The sequence below is a fragment of the Caloenas nicobarica genome, chromosome 3 (assembly GCF_036013445.1).
Source record: "Caloenas nicobarica isolate bCalNic1 chromosome 3, bCalNic1.hap1, whole genome shotgun sequence".
Classification (NCBI taxonomy): domain Eukaryota; kingdom Metazoa; phylum Chordata; class Aves; order Columbiformes; family Columbidae; genus Caloenas; species Caloenas nicobarica.
The window spans coordinates 101,665,963-101,680,232 of record NC_088247.1 but is presented as its reverse complement, the minus strand read 5'-3'; the positions used below and the strand labels follow the sequence as shown (position 1 = coordinate 101,680,232).

Sequence of the window (14,270 nt, the reverse complement as noted above, 5' to 3'; positions counted from 1 at the left end):
GTGTCCTACCCGGCAACCGCCCCCCCCCCGACCCCGAACAATTTCTTTCCTGAGACCCCAGAGAAGCAGCAGGCAAGGACCAGGCGCTCACCCGCTTCTACATCGCCGGAGGACACTGGGAATTTTTTAATCCTTGACCTTATTTCTCTGTGTCCTCTTTCTTTCTAAAGTGTCACACGCTTAGTGCCCATAGGTCTAGCATGGAGGGGGGTCAGCTTCGCACCTCTGCCCTCGCCTTATCCTCCCTGGGCACGATAAGGCCGTCCCCGGCCCGGGTGTGTTTGAAAACATAATTACTTCGGTTAGGGACTCGCAGAAAACACGCTTCCCAGTGGGCAAGGAAATGGGCTCCTCACCACTGCGGCTTTCGCTTTAATCCGTGCTGCTTGGGAAGGGATGATGGAGAAGGCGACTGGCTGAGGAGCAGCCCCCCATCCTCCCCCGTGCCCCGGGAGGAGCGGAGCACCGAGCACCGCGGCGAACAGCGAAGCCGAAGATGAACCCGAGTGGACCCGGCGGATCCCGGCCTGGATCCCAAGGGAGCCCCGGCAGAGCCGCACGCCCCGGGCGCTCCGAGCGCTCCCTCCCGGGGAGGACACCCAGCCCCGCAGCTCCCGCCGAGGAGGGAGGAGAGTCCGCCGTGCCCCCCCAGCGCAGCCCCGCGGCGCTCCGCGCTACCGCCCGCTGCCGCGCTTAGCGCCTTCTTGACGTCACAGAGCGCTCCCCCCCGGGCCGCGCAGCCATGCCGTGACGTCACAGAGCACTGTCTTCCCACCCCGCCTCGGGTGTCTGGCGGAAAGGTTACACGGCAAATCAGGGGGACACCAAAGCAAAGTAAAGCAAACCCACTCCCCCTCTCTGCACCCCCAGACGCCCCTGAGAGTCGAGGGGTGTCAGCCTGCCCAGTCCCGCTTTGCATCAAAAACCAAAAGCCACCTCACATGATACACATACGTACGTACACACATCGCATGCGGATCTACAAATGTAATTGGCAACTTTCTCACCGGGGGCACAATTTCGCGTAATCAAATCCGGTCCTTGTCATCTCCTCCATTAGAAAAGGAAGGGGTACAGGACAACGAAAATATAAAAAAAAGGAGAAGGCTGTCTGGGGAGGCTTTCAAGGCGAGGAGTGACAGTGGCTGCCTTTGAACGGGGAGAAGGATGCTGGGGCAGCCTCACCAGCCCGCTCCCCTCGTCAACAGACTGAAGTGGTTACAAATCATAGCAAACATTTTATTTACAGGAGATATATATATATTTTGTCAGTGCAGTATTTCTTGGCCGGATTATTCGAAGCAACACGTTGCACGTTGGCAAAATACTTCACATTGTAAATTGTTTGGGGAGTGGGGAGGGATTTCGAGGGCGTTCTCGGAGTCCTTCGCTCGGATTTTCCTGGAGAGGACAAGGGGCGGGAGACGGAGAATAAAATAAAATTTAAAAAAGAAAAAAAACGGGGAAATCCCACTCTCCGGCGAGCAGCATGGAGGGAGAGGCGGCCGCCCCACACACAGCCGCCCTGGGGCTCTCCGCTCCGCCCGCATTCTCGGCCCCTCGCCCGGGTCCGGATCAGGCGCTGGCCGCGGGTGGGAGCGGCCGGTGCCGTGTCGGTGCCATGCCGGTTCCGTGCCGTCGTTGCCGCGCTCCCGGGGCGGAGAAAGGGAGATAAATTAGCGCTCAGGTCCCGGGCGCGGGAACGGCGGGGCCACCCCGTCTATAGGCCGCTCCGCGGCTCGGGGCTGGCGGCGGCGGCCGGCGGCGGGGAGGGGAGGCCGGTGCAGCCGGAGGACTTGCCGAGCCCGGCGGCGGGCAGGCTCCGCTCGGCGCCCTCAGTCCGTTCCGTGTCGCTGGGGGCCATGTCGAGGGAGTCGGCGTCGCTGCTGTCGCTGTCGCCCTCGGAGCGGCTGGGGCTGCGCTCGGGCTCCGCGGCGGTGGCGGGCGGTGCGCCGACTCGCTGGGCCGCCGACTCCGGCTCTGGTTCTGGCGGCGGCTCCTTGTCCTTCTGGGCCTGCGCCTCCTTGGAGTGCCGCCACTTCATCCGCCGGTTCTGGAACCACACCTTCACCTGCGGCCGCGCCGCCCTCAGACGGGCGGCACGGCCCCCACCGCGCACCGCACCGCGCACCGCACCGCGCACCGCACCGCCCCAGCGCCTTCACCGAGGACGGGCAGCGCGGGGAAAACAGGAGGCGCCGTCCTCACTTCCCTCTGCCCACAGCCTTACGCGACTAAGGTGTCTTTGTATTTGGTTTTTTCCTTCTTCCCCTCGTTTGCATGTTTAAATACAAACACACCCCCCCCCCCTTTTTTTTTCCCTCTCTTTCTACTTGTTCTTCCAGGAAACAAAATCTTGCTCAAGAAACCACAGCGTTATACAATTCTGCGCGCTGCGGGTCCTCAATAGTGGAATCATTACAGAGTGGCGTTTAATGATTCCGTTTGAAGAAGACTTTTCACTTCCCCAAATCTAAGGATTTCACAACGCGGTGAGAGATTTAGAGAGAAAAAAAAAAGGACATAAAAAATAGTGTGTTCACTTCTACTTCCTCTGACCTAAACTGCCTCCTACAGCGAACTGCAGTTGAATAAAGCGCACGCTAGTGATCTGCCCCGGCCCCGCTCGCCTCTCCGCTCGGCCTACTCCGCGGTGGCCAAAACAAAGGCGAAAGCTCCGCGCCGGGCCGCGAAACGCCGCGGAACCTGCGCGCAGAAGATGCTCGGGGAGAGGTCCCACTCCTCAGGCAGCTCCGCCAAAGATTAAGGAAGGGAAAACGCTTCGCAACCGGCTTCCCCCCCTCTGTTATCCCTCTAAACTGGACGTAAGTTTCGAAATAAAAGCGAAGCCGTTCTTACTTGAGCATCTGTCAGCCCCAGCATCGCCGCCAGTTGCTTTCTGTCCGGTTTGGTGACATATTTCTGGATTTCGAAACGTTTTTCTAAACCTTTCCTCTGCAGGTTGGAGAAAACAGCCCTGGACCACGAGCGTTTCCTCTTGTACGTTTGGGGCAGCGTGTCCTTGGTTAAAACTGCATACGGACCTAGGGGGTGAGGGAAGAAAAGCGGGGGGAGAGAGAAGGAAACGGCGTTATTTATATCGATGCCTGAAAGAGAGCCTTAAATCGATCAAAATAACAGCTAAACTGAGGTGTGCGAGGAAGGCCCGGGCCAGCGTGGCCCATGCCTGCTGGCTGGCTACGTGTCCTGTCAGCGTGTGCTTTCTCGGGCAAGGATGGAGCGATCTGAAACCCGAATTTCTTTCTCTCCCCCCTCCCCGCCCCTTCTCGCTCAGCCCAGGTATTATTTTGGACTAGATGGGATGGTCCTCCGGGTCAGGCCCTAGCCAGCTCTTCCTCCCCCAACGCAGCCCGGCTTTCGCCCAAAATCTGAGCCTCACTACAAAACATACGCCCTGGCCTTTCAAAAGCGCCTGGCGGGTCCCTCCAGGAGGAGAGCGCCTGGGCCCGAGGGGGCTGCTCCAGGACGGAGGGCCCTGTGCCACGGAAGGGTCAACGAGGGACGAGATGTACCTGGAAAAGTGTCTTGAAACTGGTGCTGAACTGAGCTCCTTGGGTTTGTGTTTAAGGGACCCAGAATAGCAGAGGCCTCGTTAATGGGGTCTAGAGACGCGAAGAACTGGCCGGCGGAAGGCTGCAAGTTGGGGAGATGAACCCCAGTTTGGCGGCTGGTAGTTAATAAGGAGGTCAGATCTGTGAGCACAGGAACAAGGAGAGCTCTGTTACACCGCGGTCGAAACCGACACCCCGGTACGCTCCGGGTGACAGGGACGGGTCCGGGACGAGCGAGTCCCCGGCCGAAGGGGCTGGAGGGGGGAATCGGGCAGCCGCCTCCTCGCCCCGGGCGCCCTCCTGGGGAGAGGCGGCCATGCCCCGGCAATCAGACATCCTCTGGTATATTTACTCCATTGATCAGGATGTTCACACGCCGCGAGGGGACATGGACTGCAGCGAAAGCCTTTAAAACGGGCTGTACCCTTTGAGGCAAAATCCTAGGCCCGCTTTGAGAAGTGGAGACCGTTTCGTTCGCTATTTTTACGCTACCGCTATTTTTCCCAGCGGCGCAAGTCCTGTGCCGCGGGCTGCTGCCGTGTGCAGGGCCGGGGGTGGGGGCTATTTTAGGGAGCACTATCAGAAACTCTGATTTAGAACTCTTTTTTTAGAAAACCAACTCTTTTATCGGCTAGATTGAAAAGTTTCCGAATCGCGGATATATTCGCTAAAAATAATATCAAATAAATAAAAGAGTAGCAAGCGCGCTAGCACGGAAAGCGGACAAGCCAATTTTTCTACCTCTCAGCGTGTTGCCTTCCTTGACTTTGGGGTCAAACTCCGCCGATAAAATGCGGTCGATGCCGAATTTCAGGTCCTTGCTGGCGGGCGCCGGCGCCGAGCCGTGCGTGTGGCCGCCCGGCAGCCGGGCGGGGGCCGGGGCGCCTCCGCCGCCCGCCGCCGCTGCCGCCGCCGCCGCGGGGGACCGGTGCTGCGGGGGGCGGTGGTGGTGGGAGTGGTAGGCGGCAGAGAGCGGCGAGAGGCGCGGCGGGAAGGCGGGGGCGTCGGGGGCCACGACGGGCGTGGGCCGGAGCGGCGAGGCGGTGGCGTGGAAGGGACCGCCGTGATGGACGGCTCCCAACGCCGCCGGCATCCCGGTGCCGGGAGCTCCGGCCAGGCTGTCGGTGGGTCCTCCCGCCGCCTCGCCGCCGGCGTGGAGGATGTCGGCGATGCAGAAAGACGGTTTCTTCGCCGCCGCGGCGTCCAGAGGGAAGCAGCCGCCGGCTGCCGGCCCCGATGCTGAGCAATACGCCGCTGACCACAGGCTGAAGTTGGAGGCGTAGAAAGGAGCCAGCCCGGCCGTGTACATCCTGCTCGGGGAGGGGACGCAGCTCAGCTCCCGGGTGCGCGCCGCGGAGCTGCCCGCTGCCCCGGGTGCATGGGGAGGATGGCCGGGGCGAGAGGCGGCTGGCGGAGCACTTGCCGGAGGGGTAAGGCGGGGGAAACCAACCACCCAAAAAAAAAAAAAAAAAGAGGAAAAAAAGAAAGAAAAATTCCCCAAAACCCACGGCGAGACTGAGAGTGAGAGCGGACGAGGAGAGGAGCGGCGCAAACAAAACAAACTCAAACCAAACCCCCTTTCCTCGCACTGGGGGAAAAAAAAATATTCACCCCTCCCCAAAACTTTCTCTGGCAGTGACACTCCCGGCTCCGGAGCAGCCCTTGCTCCCTCCCCGCGCCCAATCCACGGTCCGCGGGGCCGGGCAGCACCGCCCGCCGACACGCCCACGCAGGGCCGGGGCGCGGGTACGGGATACCCTGCCCACAGCGCGCAGTTGAGTTCTGTCTGCGCGGTGGCTCGTACCCGCGACCCGGCCCGGTTTGCCCCCAAAAGTACCCGCCCCTCCCCCCCCCCCCTCACCTCCTTAAATTCGGCCTTCGACTTCCAACTCCCCTCCCCCCGCCCCCGAAAAACAGCGCAAGGGCGCTGCGCTTGTCGGCGTGATTACCAAACGTTTGAAAGAAACGCGCAGGAGAATCTTGCCAGATCGGAGGCAGGTCTGCCGCCTTGGAAATTATTTCCAGGAAAATGTGGTTCCTGGATAAATGAGCTTGGGGTAGTCTGAAGGAAAATGAGTCTATGCTTATGCACACAATATATGTATCTGTGTGAGGGAGCTTCGTGGTATTTTGGGCCCAGCACATGTTGAATCATGCGTTAGCAGCGATTAATTAATCGCATCTTGTCAACAATGTAATTCTATAGATTTTTACCGTGTTCTCCAGCCGGGTGGCTGCGTCTGCTTGCACATCAATTTCACCTTAAAGACTAGTTCGTAATTTTGCAAACCTTTGACAACCGAATTATCTTTTTTTTTTTTTTTTTTTTTTAAATACAATTATAAGCTACATTCGCTGCAATAATTTAGGGACGAATTTATTAAAGCGTCTTTTGCGCTCTTTTCCCTTCCTTCTAACATCCACAATCGCCCCGATCTGACGCTGAAAAAAAACCATGAATTTTTGTTTTCATACACGTAAACCAGTCACTACCGTTTTTCAGCAGGCTCCCGTGTCGGACGATTGCAGGTTTGCTTTGATTTTGTTTCCAAAAAAATTTTTTTTTCAAATAACTTCCCAAATTCTGAAGTTTTTTGGGGAACCGCCAGAAAATAGAACCATTTTTCTTTCGCCAGCTATAAGACGTAAAATCTATGTGAATGTTGAACCCACCTGCGAGCAAGAGCGAATGTGTTGCTTAGGCTGACCCTGTGCACAGATAAAAGTGAAGCTGTTGCCCAGGAAAAACCAGGCGCCTCTCTGCTTTGGTTTGGTTTGCTTTTTATTAACTAGACGAAACCAAAAAATAAAAGACAGGCTTGCCAAGATGTGTGCGAAAACCGAAGTCGGCGAAAGAAAGGGTTGATCAGATTTGAACTTTTCCTACTTCGACAGCGGAAAACCCCTTTTCGTCGCATATCCCATCCCTTTATCCCCCCCGCGCAGATGACCCGACCCCTAGCCTCTTTCTCTCAAATCGGATCGAACGACTCCAGTTTCAGTTGCGTTTCCACCGCCGGGCAGAGCAGCCCGACTGAAGGAAGGGCAACGAAGTCTGCTCTGCCCACTGCATCCCAGCTGTGAACCCCTTCCTAAAATTATTGCCGTAATTGCCACGGATAGCGATACCGTTGTTGTACGACCCCGAGGCTGCGCGCCAGGCGGTCAGGGGAAAAATAAACCAAACCACCGTGGTGTTTTTCTTTATTTTTAGGAGCTTTATATTAGGAGCTGCCATGAACAGCACTGGAGGGATAAGCCTGTTTGCGGGACCCCCCTGCAGCCCCGACTCGGGGTACAGCTGCGGCTCCGCCGCCCTCGGCGCTGCCGGTGCCCACGAACCCGCTGGTTCCGCGGCCCGGCGCGCAGGGAAGCGCTCCTTCCGCGCTGTCACCCTGCAGGGACTCAACCCGAAAGGAAGCACTAAAGGCGTCGCACTAAAGCACTTGATCCCCGGGCTGGGCCTCGGGAGGGCGAAGGAGCTGGGGAGCCCGAGCCGCGGGGGCAGGTACCTTGCCCCGGCCCACCCGCTCCACGTCCGGCTTGGCAGCGCTGCGCCCCCGCGCATCCTCCGCGGGCGAAACCAGGAGCACCTGCCTGTCTCCCCAGGCGGCTCCCTCTCCCGGGGGACAGAGCCGTCCCCTCTCCCCAGCGGCCTCCGCAGGCCTCCCCCTGCCCGCGCACCTTCCTCCCCGGAGGAGAAGGGTTGCGCGGCCGTGCTGGCCGGGGGAGGCGGCAGCCCCTCCTCTCCGCGCAAGGAGTGAGAAGGCTGCAGGAAACCCGGGGCTCGCTGCAGTCCAGGTCATCTCCTGTTTTTTGAGAGGTTCCAACTCGGACTAAATGAGCGGATATGCCTGCGAGATTTGTCCCAAAATAGAAGCGGCTTTAGTATTTTAGGATACAGCAGAAATCCTTATTTCTTCCGGAGAAAAACTTCATAATGAGCGCGAGCACTTCCCTTTTCAATATTTGTGCAACTTTATCTCGACCAGCAAGTTGCTTTAGTGACGCAAATCCGCCCTTGTGTATTGCAACTACAAAAATAAATGCAAGGAAATCAATTCCCTTCTAGCAATGAAAACATAAATATACAGCTGCGACTTTCCCCTTTAATCTTGCTTTCCGAGGGACTCGAGAAGGAGGCGAATGAACTGAGCAGACAGGAGCGATGCTTTTTTTTTTGAGGAATGGAGTCTCAAAGGACACTTTTTTTTTTTTCCCCGATGCCGACGAAAGAGGTGGAAAAAATTATTATTCGAGTTCTTCCGAGGGGAAAATCGAAGGGCTAACCCCGAGGCCCTGCAGCTCCCCGTCCCCACTCGTGGGCAGCGCGCCGGGAGCATCCCGGAAAGGGCCGGGCCCCACGGGGAAGACGGGCCGCTCTTTTGGCTATCCCTGCCCCTTCGAGTGCCTCGTCTACGCGTCGAGCCGCGGCCGACGGCTCGCAGCCAGAGCCCCCCGGCCGCCGCCCCCCGCAGCCCGGCCGGCAGCGAGCCCCGAGCGGTGCCCGTCCCGGAGACGGGCCGTTCCTCCGCCGCGCAGCCCCCGCTGGGGGTTCGGGGCTTCCCCCCTCACCGCAAGCAGCGCTCGGCGTCCCAGCCGCGCTGTGCTCGGAGCGGTGGAGCCTGGTCCGCACCTCCGAACCCGCCCGGGATGCTGCCGGAGCAGCCTCCCGACTCTCCTCCTCCGCCCACGGCCAGCGCGACCGGGCGCTGGGTGCCTTGCCCGTTGGCTTTTAGGCTTATATATGTCGTTCTGTTTATACCTGTATCTGTATATAGAGACATAGATATGTAATATATAAAAATAAATACAAATAGTTTTAAAATCCTACTCGGTCTCTAGGAGCACTTTTAAAAAAATAATCATTTAAACTTCGTTGACGGTTTCCACGGGCAGCGTTACCGGGATGGCTGCCGTCGCCCCCGAGGTCCTGCCGAGCCGCCCTGCCCGCGGCCGGCGCTGCGCCCCGCTCAGCACCCGCGGGCCCGGCCCGGCCCAGTCCGGCCACAAAGCCCGTTCTCTGTCGCCATCTGCCGAGCGGGCCGGGGCCGAGCGCGGAACCCCCCCACGCAAGGCACTCACTGTAGGAGGCTCTCCCCTCCAAACTCCCCCGCTCCCGGGTCTCTGCGAGCAGGGAGCAAGCAGATTTGGGGAGCCAAGCCCCCCTCCCTACAACGTAACGCAAAGCTCGTGGTTGCAGGGTGGGCAGGAGCCTTGTGTAGATTGCCGGGGGGGTGGTTCTGCAGGCTGCTGCTGGTGCTCCCCCAGCACCACCCCGCGAAAAATGAGGCAGCGGGGCCGTCAAATCTGACTACAGGCCAATCCCCCACCCCGGGGATCCGCAGCTGGAGGCAGCCCACAGGTGTGTCCCGCAAGGCTGGTTGGACTTCCCTCAGCTGGTCAACAGTTTGTTATTTGGAATGCTCAAGCCAAGGCACTGTGGGCAGGAATTGCACAGAACCACATGTGAATTAAGTGACTGAGCTGGTCAACTCCTTGACATTTCCCTTCTATCGTTTCATACATTATTTAGTTGAATACCTGTGTCAGTAAGTAGCTACTAATGTTATGTCATCTGCTGAGTGTGAGTGCAAGGTGCTGGAAAACAGGCAGATTTCCATGCGCTAGGACAGGATTTCAAGTCTCCTTGTGAGTGCATTTGCACTAGTTGGGTTTCAAGTTGGGTTAGGGTGTGAGGGAATCACCTAATCCTGGTCACTTGTAGCTTTGCATCGAGGGGTCTCAGGGTGCACAAGCAGGTATCCTCAATAGGAATTGAGTCCACAGAGCATGTCAAAATTACTCTGATGCAAAATCCCTCTGAAATACCAATTACAGTTGTTTGAAAATTCCATAGGTCCCACAGCACAGGCACACATGTTAGAGCAGATCAAACCCCGAGGCTCCCAGCTCCAGGGACAACATGCTGGCCACTGAGCTGGAGACCTGTTCTCACACTTGCACATTCGCGCTCTGTGTCTTTCTTTCAACTGCTGGTCTAATGAAATACATTAGATCATGTGAAGCTGAGGTCTTTCAAGTGAAGAGAATTTTTGCCTTCTGCTGAATGCTGTGTAGTCCCTCAAGTCCCTTCAGACAGAGGGGGGACCTGAAAACACTGATGCCTCTTCGTCCCTGAGTGCCTGGCTCAGAGATCCGGGATGTGGGAGGGCACTGCATCTTTCCACAGCCTTGTTTACAGGGAAAGGGGTGACCTTTCCTTACTTTTTTTTTCCTCCCCCCCTTCTTTTTTTTTTTTTTTTTTTTTTTTCACATGAAAAGCTGCAGATACATAAATCTTAAAGAAGGGTTAGAGTAATAAATAGCAGCTGGAAAGAAGCGCCTCTCTGCAGCTCTGGGAAAGGAGGCTGCGTTCAGAGGAGCAGCAGGGTCAGGACGGTCCCTTCCTCAGGGTTTCCTAGGGCTTAGAGCAGGCAGGTCCTGCCCACTGCGTTGGCTTTCATGAAGCCCATTTTTAGGCATCTGATGCTGCCTGGAGCTGGGCACTGTGAGCCTGCAACTCCATAAGGGTTTAACTGCTGGAAATTGAAGTGCCAGTCTCCCACATTTGCTCCATCCCTGCCTGCCTATTCCCATCCCCAGGAGTGGCAAACTCTAGAAAATTAACTCTGCCAGTAAGAAAAGATTTCTTGGTTTTGGGGGGTTTTTTGCTGCTGTAGTTCCCCAAAGTAACTTCTTTACTGTGTGGCTAGCCAGGGTAAGGAAGCTGGGGGAAACATGCATTTGGGGAGAGGGAGGTGGCAGAACCACTATGACCCTCTTCCAGTCTGTTCTAACCTCTCACCGGGTCACCCGTTAATTTATGTGCTGCTTCTCGGAGTTGCTTCCTGCAGTCAAAAATGGGTTCTTCTTGCATGGAAAGACCCTGAGTTTGCTTTCAATTCCGTCAGCATCACTGATTTCATTAGTCACTCCACCTTTACACTGCGGTTGGACCATAATCTGCTTGCAGAGGGAGTTATCATGGGCTAGTTGTGATTTTCCAGGCCACACCAACAGAGAGGTCTGCAGAGCTGGCCTGCAATTAACCCCTCGGTAGCTGATTAAAGGTGATGTGACGTGCAGAAGTGCTGACCTCCCACTCTAATGTGCAATTGCTCCCGATGAGAGAAGCATTTGCATACACACACTGGATTTAGTTTGCACAGTGACTGAAAACAAATGTCGTTGCATAAAATGAAGGTGATTCGGCTCTCGGAACAGGAGGATCATTCGTGGGTATTTCCTAAATCTGATAGGAGAGTATAATTACACTTACTTTCAGCTGAGACCCAAAGTAGCAGCTCCTTAACTGAGGCAAACTGCTGCTGTTGAGGACAGGCTCAAGATGTCTCAGTTCAAGTTCCATATGTAGGTGTAGGTAGAGATGGAAACTGAATGGGGGATTTTTTATTCCCATAGTGGATCATCACCCCTGTGATTTTGTCAGAGCAACCCCACCTATTCCCATAAATGCAAGCTGATGCTTTAGGTCCACCACCCCTCCAGCAGCAGTACGTTAAAGGCACTGTGCAGAAAACCCATTCTATATCAAAGACGGAAACACTAATAACTGCCTAATAAAAGTTTTAGTAAGAAACAGTTTCCTCCTTCTTGCCAACACTAGTCAAAAATGTGGGGAAGTTGGAAATAAAGCTATCAGAATGCAGCTGTATAAAAGGCAAAATCAACCCCTGAAGAAAGTCAAGCTTCTAGAACAAAATTACTCTGTAAAACTCATCTGGATTTGAGAACAGTTATTGTTTTTCTTCGAACCCTGCTTTCATGCTCTAAGCGGACTTAAATGTAGTAGGTACACATCAGTCCAGCTTTAAAAACAGTTCTTTCCTTGCTATTAGCATATAAAAAATCCCAGCAGAATAATGCCATCACAGCCCTTAAAAAAATTTCCCATTTTTAATCCCTTTTTTCCCGAGGGAGATGCTTTGTAGTGGATGCCAAATGGAAGTGCCAGCCAGGGAAGTTTTACAGTCCAGCAAACATGCATGCCAGACTATATAGCATGTATGGAGCACCCTCCGGAACTGCTTCCCTCATTGGAACTGAATCTGCCCTAAACACAGTCCTGCCATCGTTTGCTCAGCTCCATGGGCAGCTCAGGGCTTCCCTATGCCAGGCTTCACTGGGTCTTGGCAGACCCAGGTCCCCTCCTTGTGAAACAGCCGGGAAGGTGGGGAGATGCTCTTGGAGGGGAGCAGCGTGCCGTAAGGTATTCCCTTCCCAGCCACGGGTCTGGGATGCTGCCTACAGCAATAGCTGCTCCTCTGCACCTCCGGCAAATGGAAACAAAAACAGAGGAGGTGCAGTCAGCAGAGCAACGCAGCACACAGGGGAAGTCATTTCCTACTGATACCTCTAACACATCATTTTGTATCTCAGTGCCTGGGGTCTGGTTACCCTTATCTTAGCCAAAAGACTGGAATGGTCATAAAATGTATTTTGCTTTTATTTCTTCTAGAAAACTTTATCATGAGATTTTGATTATCTGTCCTGCAGTAGTGAATTCCAAAGGTTCTTTATCTCCCATGCCTGCACTCACTGTCCTTACTTTTTTCCTTCTAATTTCTCAGTTAGATCCTTGCAGCATCCATTCATCCCCAAATTGAAATGGAGAGAAAAAAGGCAATGCTGACCTGTTTTTCCTTTCATTTGTCACTATGTCTATCCCAAATGTTTACCCTTGCCCCCAGATGTATAAACTCTTTTCCAAGCCAAGACATTCCCTTTTTCCCAGCTAAGCAATTTGTTTCATTTTGAGGCCATGCTGAACAGTAATACGAATCTCAACACATTGCAAGTCTCGGCCTAACTTTGCAAGGAATAAAGACATCGAAGACTGTCTCATTAATGCGACCTTTTCCAAACACTAACGGAGCAGCACCCTCTAGCACAAGCTAACAATAAAATCCACAATAACAACAACCATCCTGGGTCAAGTTTAGTCTTGGTGCATCACCACTGGAACTGCTGGGGATGAGCTCAGCCACAAGGCTTTTCCCTTCTGTACTCCAAAGCTTTCCCAGATTTCCTCTGCTTGGACCCCATGGGTGCTTTGGGCACCCGTTGGATGCGGACCATTGCTGAGGTCTCAAGCAGACCCAGATGCAGCACCGGCCACAGGCAGACGGCACAGGCTCGCCATCGTGCCATGCTGCCTTCATTTCTATGGGATGCTGCTGCCTGAGAAAGCCTGGAGGTAACAAATGTTCACTGCCCAGAGTCTGCCTCACATCTGGGGTGTTTTGAGATGTGAAAGAGGAATCCTACCTGGTTTCATAGAATCATAGAATCGTTTTGGTTGGAAGAGACCCTCAAGATCATGGAGTGCAACTGTTAAACCAACAGTGGCACTAAACCGTGTCCCTAAGAACCTCATGTCTTTTAAACACCTCCCGGGATGACGACTCAACAACTGCCCTGGGCAGCCTATTCCAATGCTTCACAACCCTTTCCATGAAGAAAATTTTTCCTAACATCCAATCTGAACCTGCCTTGGCACAATTTGAGGCCATTTTCTCTTGTTCTATCACTTGCTATTTGGGAGAAGAGACCAACCCCCTCCATGCTCCAACCTCCTTTCAGGCAGTTGCAGACAGCGATCAGGTCTCCCCTCAGCCTCCTTTTCTCCAGGCTGAACAGCCCCAGTTCCCTCAGCCGCTCCTCATCACACTTGTGCTCCAGACCCCTCACCAGCTTCACTGCCTTTCTCTGAACTCTCTCCAGCACCTCAATGTCTTTTGAAAGTATCAAGGGCAAAACGGAGAGTGAAAAAGGGGTCGGCTGATGCAGGGAGGGGGCCAAGCCTGGGGCTGGGCTGCAGGAAGCAGGGCTGGAGTTGTGGAGGGGGGACCTGGACTTTCACGTGGAGAAAGGTGCTGGTTGCTGGGAGGGTTGGGGACTAACCAGGTGTGAAAGCAGAGGCTGAGGCTAACATGGTGTTGTATTACTTCTGGTGCACTTTTCTCTCATTACTAGCAATTTCCATAGGTTTCACCAGTTTTACTGTTGTTAGGAGGAAGGAGAGCAAGAAAACAACATGATTTTGGCAGACACTGAGAAGGTTGGGGTGAGCAAGGGGGAGCGGGGTTATTCCTGGATGCTATCGACCACAACGTGGAGGCAAGTTAACTGTGTTGTGTCCCATGCAAAATCCCATCACCGCAGTGCACATCTAGGGATTTTATGAAAACATGGAGCTCCCTTCTCATGCTCTAGAAATAACAGTGAGTAAACAGCTACTCCAGATTTCATAAAAATTATAAAAAAACATACCTGCTTAATGAGACGTGGAAATTTTCTCTAATGTTTCAAGGCTAGACCTTCCTTTCATTAAGAACTAGAAGGGAGCTGTGGTGCTCAGCCTGGGGAAGAAGAAGGAAACCCTCAGTGCCAAACCAACGTGCTGCTGAGGTTCAGGAGCCAGCATGCGGCTGCACAAACATGGGGAGGAGCCTTTGCCCCGGGCACATGAGGGTCCTTACGCGGTAAATACCAAAGCAGCAAAGCCAAGAGCCAGAGCCCTGGGAAGAGCAGGCGAAGCACCAGAGCTAATGAGCTATAGGGTGGTTCCGCCTCCCTCTAATGCTTCTGCTCTTTAATATACCAGGCACATTTTGAGTCCATGTGTGGCTTCAGCATTAAAGGGGAATGTAAGGAGTGATGCTTTTTCTCGAG

General features: G+C 54.6%; 1 protein-coding gene across 1 annotated transcript; it reads right to left on the bottom strand.

The window, feature by feature from the left end:
• Positions 1–1,008: 1,008 nt before the first annotated feature.
• Positions 1,009–5,190, bottom strand: HLX (H2.0 like homeobox). The gene is made up of 4 exons (XM_065631657.1): positions 4,314–5,190; positions 3,534–3,713; positions 2,860–3,044; positions 1,009–2,071 (listed from the first exon to the last, which is right to left on the bottom strand). The coding sequence occupies exons 1-4, from the start codon at positions 4,879–4,881 to the stop codon at positions 1,721–1,723; spliced, it is 1,284 nt and encodes a 427-aa protein (XP_065487729.1). The 5' UTR covers positions 4,882–5,190; the 3' UTR covers positions 1,009–1,720.
• Between the last annotated feature and the right edge of the window lie 9,080 nt (positions 5,191–14,270).

Excerpts from the sequence above, each read along its gene's own strand:
- HLX (XM_065631657.1), bottom strand. The coding sequence starts at position 4,881 with ATGTACACGGCCGGGCTGGCTCCTTTCTACGCCTCCAACTTCAGCCTG. Across the intron at positions 3,714-4,313 it reads GGAAGGCAACACGCTGAGAG|ATCTGACCTCCTTATTAACT; the intron begins GTAGAAAAATTG and ends CTGTGCTCACAG. Across the intron at positions 3,045-3,533 it reads GTTTCAAGACACTTTTCCAG|GTCCGTATGCAGTTTTAACC; the intron begins GTACATCTCGTC and ends CTCACCCCCTAG.